The sequence below is a fragment of the Dermacentor andersoni genome, chromosome 1 (assembly GCF_023375885.2).
Source record: "Dermacentor andersoni chromosome 1, qqDerAnde1_hic_scaffold, whole genome shotgun sequence".
Classification (NCBI taxonomy): Eukaryota; Metazoa; Arthropoda; class Arachnida; order Ixodida; family Ixodidae; genus Dermacentor; species Dermacentor andersoni.
In genome coordinates, this window is record NC_092814.1 from 48,588,342 (window position 1) to 48,599,913 (window position 11,572).

The 11,572-nt window shown below is 41.7% G+C and overlaps 1 protein-coding gene across 1 annotated transcript in view; it reads left to right on the forward strand.

The window, feature by feature from the left end:
- Positions 1–7,634, forward strand: part of flr (actin-interacting protein 1 flr) — a 46,610-nt gene extending 38,976 nt beyond the window's left edge. Inside the window, exon 16 of the mRNA XM_050194525.3 lies at positions 6,527–7,634. Coding sequence (XP_050050482.1) covers positions 6,527–6,636 — 110 coding nt within the window. The 3' untranslated portion in view covers positions 6,637–7,634. The remainder of the gene's footprint in view (positions 1–6,526) is intronic.
- Positions 7,635–11,572: the final 3,938 nt, after the last annotated feature.

The window sequence follows — 11,572 nt, forward strand, 5'->3', positions numbered from 1 at the left end:
GCAACACACCCCTTTGGCCTAGGCTTCACGTAGACTGCACCCCCGGACTGACCCACCCGGGGGAAATGGGTAGTTGCCTTTTCCTGTCTCTCTCTCACTTTCCATCTTTCCTGTCTTCTCCTGGCTTCCCTTTACTTCCAATTTTTCCAGGCAGCAAGGGTTAACCTTGTGTGAATAGCCAACCTAGGTTATTCCATATTTGGTTATAGTGGTAATGCAAAGCTGGCATTTGCAGGCTGTGTTTCACAGGTCCTGCCCCTTGTAGGACTCCACGGTGGGTGGCTGGCGTTACTGCCGAAATTACTCTTTTATGGCTAGTTCCTTCCCCCCCACTACCTGATCGCTCCCTGAAAAGGGGCACACCGATGATGTCTTCGAGTTTCTTGCCCGCCAAAAAGAAGCTTTCCCTCGTTTCCATGTAGTCCACTCCGAACAACCAGACAAACCCGTGCGAACAATCTCACCACTCCTCGTGTCTAAGTCTCTCACCCAAGTTTTTGGTGCAGGTTATAAAGCATCCAGGATGGCAAGCGGTGCTCTCCTCTTGGAGCTCCGCAACCACAAACAAGATGAAAAGCTACCTAATCTAGTATCATTTGGGGACGCCCAAGTAACAGTAACTCCACGTCGTACTATGAATACCACCCGTGGCGTAGTCTCGGATGATGATCTCTTGCAGCTGACTGAAGCTGAACTCCTGGAGGGCTTGAGTGAGCAGAATGTCATCAATGTCAAACGAATTAAAATGAGGCGTGACAATAAGGAAATACAGACCAAACACCTGATACTTACCTTTGGCACAAGTGTTCTGCCCGAGTCCATCGAGGCCGGGTATATCAAGCTTCGTGTTCGGCCATACGTTCGTAATCCCCTGCGATGCTTCGAATGCCAGCGTTTCAGTCACAGTTCATGGAGCTGCTGAGGCAGCCAAACCTGCGCGAAATGCAGTGCTCATGAGCACACCTCTGAATCTTGTGAAAACTCTCTCCACTGTGTGAACTGTGATGGGGAGCACGCTGCATACTCGCGGTCCTACCCATCTTGGAAGAAAGAAAACGAAATTGTTACAATTAAAGTAAAAGAAAACATAAGTTTCAAGGAGGCACACAGGCGGGTATCCTTCCTGCCAAAGAACACCTTTGCCGATGTGACGCGTCAGGGGCAGCGACACAACAGCTTTCAGCAGCTGTCCGACCCGCAAGCAGTGAGTCAGCAGCTTCGCCATCTGCCCCCTCGGCGGTTGCAGCGAGCGCTACTCCGCCATCCCAGCAGAAGGGGCCATCCACCTCCATGCAGGTGGCTGTGGCCTCAAAGGTCTCGTCCAATGTGCCGAGGCCTTCACGTCAAACAAAGCGCTCGGAAGAGCGCGTGTCCAGCGCCTCGCAAGAGGTGATGGACACAACGACCAGCCAGATAGCGCCACCAGCGCCTAAGGAGTGGCGAGCCTCTCTCGACTGCTCCAAAAAAGACAAAACTCGCGTCACAGCGCCTCCAAAGGGCCCGTGAACTAATATCACTCTCTTAAACACACAGCACCAAACACATTTATCATAATGGAAACACAAATACTACAGTGGAATGTATGAGGACTTCTACATAACCTCGACGACATTAAAGAACTACTACAAAAGCACAATCCCAAGTTTCTGTGTGTTCAAGAGACACATCTGAAACCTACAAACACAAACTTTCTTCTCAATTACTTAATCTTCCGAAAGGACCGCGACGAGGCTAACGCCTCTGGCGGAGTAGCTATAATAGCGGACAAGTCTGTAGCTTGCCGACACGTCGCTCTTCAGATGCCCCTTGAGGCAGTGTCAGTTCAAGCCATTCTTTTTAATAAATTAATCACTGTATGTTCTATTTATATACCCCTGAACCATCATCTTGAAAAAACACTTTTATAACCTCATTAGCCAGCTTCCCAAGCCTTACATACTTGTGGGAGATTTTAATGCTCGCCACACAGTGTGGGGAGACTCACGATGGGACGCGAGAGGCCGATTGGTAGAGAACTTTTTAGTAAACAAGGGTGCATGTCTGTTCAATAAAAACAAACCGACCTATTATAATATGTATCACAATTCACATTCTTCTATAGACCTATCTCTTGACTCGGCAGCTCTTATCATTTACTTAGAATGGAGCGTTATTAAAAATCCTTATGGAAGTGACCATTTTCCTGTACTTTTAAACTTGTTGTACCACATGAATGCCCTCCACATTGCCCTCGGTGGAAGGCTAGCTTCTGCCAACTGGAACCATTTTAAGGAATTGACCTACCTATCACGAGATTTTATCGCCGATTTTAGTATTGATGACGCAGTAGCTTATTTTATCATCGAAGCAGCCAATAACTTCATTCCACAATCAAGCGGTAGCTCATCCAAAAGACGAGTTCCGTGGTGGAATGATGAGTGCAAGGAGGCGCGGAAAAAACAGAATAAAGCATGGGCCATACTGCGCCGATCCCCAACTAAAGAAAATTTGATAGCATTTAAAAACATTAAATCGCAGGTTAAGATGAACGTGACGCCAAGCTAAGAAGACAAGCTGGGAGAGGTTCTTTTGCGGCATTAACTTGTACACACGGGAGCTAAAAGTATGGAATGGGCTAAGCAGACTTAAGGGACAACAAAGTCATCTGTTGCCCCATGTTTATGTAGAGGGAAACAAGTTGGAAGACCAGGCCGACGCTCTTGGTGAACACTTCCAGCGTGTGTCTAGCTCCACTCGCTATTAGGAGAACTTTTTGAAACATAAAGCAATAGAAGAACTTAAGCCACTGAATCAGAAATGTATTCCAAACGATCCTTATAACCATCCTTTTACCATGGCCAAACTTAAAGCTTCCTTATCAGCTTGTCAGAGCTCTGCACCGGGCCCCGATAGAATCATGTACGCTATGCTTAAGCACCTGCACTCCGACGCACAAATCACGCTACTCACAATTTTCAATACTATCTGGGCTGATGGTTATCACCCATCTAAATGGGAAGAAGCTATTGTGACCCCGGTTTTGAAGCATGGTAAAGATACTTCATTTCTGACTAGCTACCGTCCTATAGCGCTTACGAGCTGCATTTGAAAAAATGATCAATCACCGTCTCGTACATTTCCTAGAGTCCAGTAAAATGCTTGACCCATTTCAATGTGGCTTTATGGAAGGGGGATCTACAACCAACCATCTCGTGCCCATCGAAGCAAGCATTTGCGATACCTTCGTGCACAAACAATCCTTCTTATTTGTATTTCTTGATATGCAAAAAGCGTGCGACACAACTTGGCGGTACGGAATCCTGCGCAACCTTTTGGCGCTGGGCATCCGCGGCAACATGTTAAACATTATAGAGAGCTACCTAGAGAACCATCCATTTCGCGTGAATGAACACGCTTTGTGCATCATTACCACCAGCTGTCTTTTATTCTGTCTACGTAGACAATATACAAATGGGTTTCAAATCCTGCAACCTCACAGTGTGTGAGACGGGTACAGCAGTGCCTAAACAAGGTGTCCAAGTGGGCAGACCAAAATGGATTTAAAATCAACCCCCACAAAAGCTCTTGTGTGCTCTTCACTAGAAAGAGGGGCGTGGTCCCAGATCCATCTGTAGAACTTGGCGGACAACAAATTCCTCTTTACAAAGAGCACAAATTTCTAGGTGTTATACTTGACTCCAGGCTTATTTTCATTTCACACATAAAATGTCTTAAAGCAAAATGTCTAAAAACAATGAACTTACTTAAAATCCTATCCCACACAACATGGGGTAGCGACAGGAAGGGCCTGTTGAATCTTTACAGGAGCCTAGTTCGATCACGAATGGACTATGGTGCCGTAGTATATCAATCACTCTGCCGCCCTGAGCGCGCTAAAGATGTTAAACCCCTTTCACCATCTCGGTATCTGCCTGGCCACTGGTGCATTTAGAACAAGCCCTGTCGAAAGTCTATACGTAGAGTCAGATGAGTGGTCACTCCATTTTCAGAGAACATACATCAGCTTCACCTATTTTCTCAAAGTTCGCTCTAATAAGGAACATCCGTGTTTCACAACGGCTAACGACTTGACATGTTAAACACTTTTTCGTAATAGACCCACTATGAGAGTACCTTTGTCGCTGCGTGTAAGAGAGCTTAGCGATGAAATGGATGTCCCATTACTCGAACATCACCTAATGCCTCCAGCTAAGCTACTACCGCCCTGGGAGTGGCAGGTGATAGACTGCGACATATCCTTTGTAGAGGTCACAAAGCACGCTCCTGACCTCGAAATCGCTATACATTTCCGTGAACTTCAATCGAAGTACTGCTGCTCCGAATTCTACACAGACGTGTCAAAATCACATGCTGGCGTATTTTATGCTGCTGTTGGTCCCTCTTTTTCTAAATCTGACGTATTGAACCCCTTAACAAGTATCTTCACTGCAGAAGCCTATGCTGTACTGTCTGCAGTAAAGAATATAAAGAAATTAACCTTGACAGAGCCATAATATTCACAGACTCGTTAAGTCTTGTAAAAACGCTGATTTCTTTACAAAAGTTTACAAATCCTGTTTTCATTTAACTTTACTCACACTTATGCCGCATTTATTTATCATATAGACATGTAGTAATATGCTGGGTACCTGGCCATAGAGGCATCGATGGTAATGTACTAGCTGACAATATGGCCACAACACTCACATCACTAGCTATTACTCCTACGGCTACTGTCTCTGTCACAGATCTAAAGCCTGTCTTACGTAAGAAACTGTGAAACTACTGGCAACGCATGTGGGACGTAGAAATAAATAATAAACTGCACTGTATAAAGCCACAGTTAGGTTTTTGGCCCCCCGCAACAAAATCACGGCGAACAGGTGTCCTATTCTGTCGTCTCGGAATAGGACACACATTTGGCACTCATAATATCCTACTTACTGGAAATCAACCTCCAACCTGTGGTAGATGTGGTGAGAGGCTGACGGTCCTTCACGTCCTCGTGGAGTGTTGGGAGGCCGAAGCTGAGAGAAAGAAATATTTTCCTCTGGCATACCGTTATTACATCCCTCTTCACCCGGCAATGTTTCTTGGACAGGAACCGCTATTTAACACCAAAGAAGTTCTCAGTTTCTTAAATGATGTTATCTTACATGTTATATGTCCATTAAAATTGTAGAGTATCCTCTTTCCAGAGGATGCTGCTGCGATAATTGTTTTGCATAGCACATGCCTCCAGGCCCTTGTGTTTCAAGGGCTCTAAGGAGGCAGTAGTGCTCTAGCCAATTTAGAGTCTGATATATTTTATACATTGTATCATTCTTTTGAAATGCATCTTTATGTTCATAGTACACATCATTTGTCATTGCCATAATCTTATTACACAGATTTTACGCACTTTAGAGCGACTATTTTTAAGGCCCCTTTACAGCCACGTAACACCGATCTCATAAAACTCATAACTACACTACGAACTTATTACCACGGGCATGACACTCTTTGGCCACACTTGGCCCTTGCGCCATTAAATATCAAACAATCAATTCAATTCATCGTGCATTGTATGCTCTGCGCTTGTCAGCTCAAAATGGCCACACCTGGTGAGGGGCCCTTTAAAGCTTCTGTTGCGGCGATAGGTCACCCTTGGTACCACCAGGAATGCTTTTATCAGATGCTCATTACTTGATAATATTGGGTGGTATTTTCATAAAATGTTGTTTATGTTTATAAGGGCATTAGAATATTTTGTTATAAAGGCTTGTGGTCTCTCAGATTCTGGTGGAGGCTGTTAGCTAATTCCGACGGCCTCTCCAATCTTGAAGCAACATCATAAGCTCTGTCGAGAGGAACTTATGGATAGTTTTTTTCTGATATTGTTGTTTTAAGGTAATTTAGGTGGTGGATATAATCGTTGTCTTCGCTTCAGATTCTTCTTATTAGTTTCACTTGTCCGACTAAAATTCTTGGCTTGCAGTGTCGCGGGTGATGACTATTGTATCTGTAGGCTTCCGATAGTGTTGTTCTCAGTTTTCCATTTTCTATGTAGTCCCTTGTGTCGAGGAAGTTTATTTGACTATGAGAGCAGTGAGCAGTAAATTTAATACTCTAGTGAAAATGGTTGAAATTGCTAATTGGGTCGGTTAGCGTGCTTGTGCCATGTTCCCATATTATAAATATGTTGTCAGTGTAATGCAGATATGTGTGGTGTTTTAAAGGGTATGATTTTATCAGGTTTGCTTTCAGGCCCGCTTTTACTTAGTTCTTGTTTTGCTCATTATTGTGATCGGCATGAAATGCACCCTACAGTGAAGCTCGTCTTCATTAATACTCGACAAATCTTGTGTATTAGTCATGTAGCATTCGTGTTGTTTTCTTTTATTTTTTTTTACTATCTCATCATTATGCCTTAGTGGCTCTCTATTTTTCAGTTTTCTTGGGTAAGTTTGTGTTGTTTCCTTTTTATATTAGTGAGTGCCCTTCTCTTTCCTCCTCCCCCGGCCTTTTTTTTTTTTTTAGTGCTCATCAGTATGTTTTTTCATTACAGAGGCTCATCCCCAGAGTCAAATCACCAGGCTAGCATGGTTGGACAATTCGACAATTGTGTCGGCTGGCCAGGACAGTAATGTGAAGATTTGGGAGGTGACTTCCTCCTGAAGCGGGCTTCCTTTTGACACTGCCACTACACTACACATACCTGCAGTGCGGCGGGGCTCTTGCCTTGGCTTCTTTTACAATTTTTTTTCGCCACTTTCTTGTGGAACAGTTCTATTTGGTTTCAAGCTCTTCCACTTTTGTGCATTGGATCTTTGGCAATTTGTTTCTTTTGCTTGTGCATGTAACCAGTTGTGGTTTAAGATTGTTGTTTCTTTTTTGCAGGCTGTGGCTATGTATCCAAGTTAACTTTTTTGTTTTCATGCTCAGTGTAGCGAATCAGAAGTGCATTGCAAGGTAAATTATTGATGACTTGGGAAATTATGAGGGTTCTTTTTTGCCAAAAGCAAGTGAAAAAAAAAAAACTGACTGACTCTTAGTGTTGTTTTGAAGTGCTGGTGTGGCGTAGGGTTGTAGTGCCCACGTGCCTGTGACAGGTGAGAACTGAACGCTGTGCTTGGACTAACTTGTACTGTGAAGTTGCAGCGACATTTTTTTGTAATGGACCTGAGTTCAAAGCAGAAGGAAACGCTCATGGACGTTGCTGATGAATTCTTGTTGTTGCAGTTGTGCATTTTAGTTAAGTCAATTGCTTTATGCTCACTTCTGTGTTTTTGCTTGAGTTTAGAGTGGCTATATTCTTTTTTAGTTACTCTGTTTTGATGTATAACCTGCCTATGTCAGTTTTATTCAGTGAGAACATGCCTTACACGGAGCCTTAAATAGGAAGGATGCCTTGCCACACTCTTAATCTTTTCTTTGTGAATCACTTTTTACTTTCCCATTGCGAGTCCATGAAAGTTGTGTGTCACTTGCAGTAGGTTGTCCAGTATTTATTGTGGCATGAATGATGGGATCAAGATAAAAAAATATAAGCATTGTGAAAACGGTTTATGAAGCTCTTCTTTGTATGCACCATTTTGTGGAATACTGTCTGTATTTTGTTAACTTTGAAGATATGCAGGTAACCTTGCCAATAAAAAAAGGGGGATTAGCATTTCTTCTTGTCTCCTGTTTGTGTGAGAAGGCATTACTTTTCTTGGTTGTGTACTGCCCATCATAAGTGTGCCATTTCAAGACATGTCCATGTGCCTCACAGCTTTTGTATGTATGTATATAGTCAACTTCAGTGATACATCAGATTTTTTTATAAAGCCTGAGCATGTCTTGAACAGAATAATATTTGCAAGCTGTTATTGCATGGCATTGTTAGAAGTTTTAGCTTAGGTATTCTTTATTCAAATAGCAGTATGCTAAGATGCAGGAACATTGACATTAGAAAACAACTGAACTGATTTTAATTAATTTTCTTGCATAAGTCAAATTCAGCTGATTCTTTAAAACTGGTTTTTAGTGAGAAAAAAATCGGATCCATAAAAGTGCCACATCAGATTTTCATTTCTAAGCTTTCAACAAAAACATAATTGCAATTATGTAAAATGCAACTGATAGAGTATTTAAACTATAGGCAGCTTCAACATTTTAGCTTACATGAAACTTACCTCAACTATGCGAGTTCTGCAAAATTCCTGTTCACAAAGCAGTAATTTGTTTTGAATGATGCTTACTATGTCAATTTTGTCTGCTTTAGACACTAACAGGCGTACTTAGAAAATTTTAATATGGTACTGTTGCAGAGTTGTTAAAGTGTCACTTTTTGTTCATGTTTGAAGACAAATATTCTGCTGCCAGCTGTAACTAAAATTCAGTGATTAATTTTGAACATTCAAATCTTTAATTGGTGAAGTGACTTCCTAACGGGAGCATTTTGCATGTATATTTGAATAATATGGGTCTCCAAGCTAATGCTTTTCGACAAGGCGTAATTGCCAGTGCACACCCAGCCTCAAGTGTTCTGAAGTTTAGGACATTCCTGCTGTGGTGGCTGAAGGCACCTATTGTTTACAATAATCCTTTCGTTATTGTCATAGGGTTCTCGGAGAATACAATGCACAAGCGAGTTCCATAACTGGGATAAGCTGTTGTGCAAGGAGCTAAGTGTGGGCAAGGAACAGGAAAACAGTTCTTTGGCTAATTAGCATGTTAAATCAAAAACTGCAATTTCTACTTGCTGCACAATTTGTTGAAAGCTTGGAAAGTTCATTAGGACTCTTCAGAACAGCAGTTGTCCTCAAATTGGACACATTTCCCTAGGCATTCGGAAAGGTTTATTAGCAACAATCTCTAGGTATTCAAAAGAAGATTTAAAACAAAATAATAGTTTTTGCTGGCAAAGATTCATAAAAGTGGCATCCATGAGAATTTGTCTAATAATTGCCATGGAAATCATTGACAAATTTTCACTAATATTTTGAATTAAGATCACTGTATATAGTGAAAGTGTGAAGTTAAAGCGGTTCAATGCTCAAGCCTTGTCCTTGAAGCAGATCTCCTAAGACTAGCACCAGTTTCACAATATCAGGCCTGACAAGTTCCAGAAAAATGCATTGGCATCCTAAACACATTTCAAAACAGCTTCCTTGTGCACTGAGAATTATGTAGAACAAAAAAAAATGTGTTGAACACCAGTGTATTATTTTATGGCAGATTTTGTCGGAGTATGTCTCTAAAGTTGTGGCAGCCTCCTTAGGATTACTACTAACTAGACTGGCCTTGAGCACCCACTAACATAATTACAATGTTTATTAGTGAAATTAATTACGGTGTCTGTGATCATCACACAATTTCTGATGCCATCCAATGCAAGATGTCTTGGCAAGCAGAAATTGCTGCATAATTTTGGAATCCCGCACTTTTAAAAATTAGAGACAGTCATTGCCGAACACCTGATATACTGCTACAAAGGAAGAAAATCAAGTATGATGTGTGTGCAGCAGTGGGCCAGGAGTTGAACATCCTTGTTCCCTGCCACGGTGGTGTAGTGGCTTTGGTGTTGCGCTGCTAAGCCCAAGAGCACGGGATTCAGTCCTAGCCGTTTCGACTCGATTTCGGACAGGGCAAAATGCAAAAACACTTGGGTAACGTGCACTTGGTGCACGTTAAAGAATCTGAGGTAGTTGGAATTAATCCGGAGTCCTCCACTACCGCATGCCTCATAATCATATCGTTTTGGTATGTAAAACCCCAGAGTTCAATTTTTTTTATCATTGTTGTTCTCCTTCAACTCCATTTAATTGATATTCTTTTTTTCTCAATAAACTGAAGACTCAAATGTCAGATCAGGCAAGAGTGAATAACCTCCAATTGTTACTTGACCTTGTGATCATGTGTAATACAGATGCTTTTGGCAAACAATTTAGTGTCGCATTTCAGGAGTCAGTAGCCGAGCTACCAACTTAAATTTAAAAATATGCTGCAGTTTAAGCCAGAAAACACGAATGCTAAAAATTTTTTTATTACTAAAGTTGCTAAAAGCTCTTCGTTCTGTAGGTATGCTGTAAACAAGCACTTGGCTCTGGTCGCAGCTGGAATGACCTGTGCCACTAATGAATGGGAATATGTTCATGAAGTTTATGAAATATTCATGTAATAGCAGCCACAATTTTGTCTGCCATTATAGATTTTCTAGAAAAAGGGTGGTAATGCTGCAAGTATAATTGAGCGGGTCTGAAAATTTAAGATCTTACAAATAGGACACCAATTGCATTTGTATTCTTTTGAACTGGAAAAAAAAATTGTAAAAGAATTGGTCTTGTTACGAGATCTCTCAAGAAGCTTTGAACATTGGGTGTTTTAGGATAAAGTCGTAAAAGTTGGCAGGTAGGGATTATCAGTGTACCCACCCTGCATAGTTTGAAGCTTGTAATTAATGAAGTTTTATCACTGCAGTTTATTTCTAGTGATGCTACTTGATATTCTCAACCGTGGCACTACAGTTTTCCATGCTGCGTTTCTCCTTGGCAGCAGTTTCTTCTTCTCTGACTCCATTAGTACTGCACCCAGGCCAGCATAATCTTTGACACTAGTAATACTGTTATTTTACTTTATGCATCGTCCATCAGCTTATGAATTGTATTATATGCTTGTAAAACTCATGGTAATGAATTCTCATCTGACCACTCTATAGCCACCACACTTTTGCCAAAAAAGAAAAGATGCAGCACTTTGTAGCTCTTGCACAACATGTTTATGCAAGTGTGTTGCTTCCTAGAACTCCTTCTTGGGGGCTATCCATGCTGCAGGTGCACCATAGCCATCACCTTATAGTTCTAGATCACTACCAGGTAACCAGCATGCAGGGAAACTGTTCGGCCTCATCATCAATACACGTAACACCGTTTCTTTCCTGTTTAGCCTTCAAATGCCCAAGTGGTAGAAATCCTGTCATCGACTTACAATAATATTCCATAAAGGTACCTTTCTACACACCTAGCATTTAAGTAATGCAGCACAAAGCTGGTGGCAAAGTGAGAACGGCTGTAAGGCCCAGTAGCTCATCCCAGTGGCTAGTAGGGTCGCCATCCTGCCGTAAAAAAAAAAGCACAAATGCAAACAAAATAACAGTATAAAGGAGCAATGCATAGATAAATGCAAATGTTTCATTATTGAAATTTATTTAAAACATTTTATAAAATATGGTAAACTCATTAATCACATTGTCCCAGGTGAGTGGAGGAGAAGGAAGAGTGCATCCATTTTGCTCATGTGGCTCATGCCAGCTGATGTGATAAGCGCTAACAGCAAGTGATAGTTGAGAAGACATATTGGAGAGAAGCAAAGCATATGCCTGGACTGATAGGAGAAAGCTAAGAAGAAGAAGAAAAAGCAAGAAGATCGACAGTACAGTCCAACACAACAGTGAAAAGTTTAGTATTCAGAATTAATGTGCTTGAGACAATTGTCTGGTATGTATGAGCATCCAAGAGAGCATTTGTGATGCAGCTTATAATGTGCCAATTTCGAAAGAACTGGAAAACTTGCAAAGGAGGCCCTGGTTTGGTGATTAGAGTTGGCAGCCGGCACCGTGCAAGAAAAACTG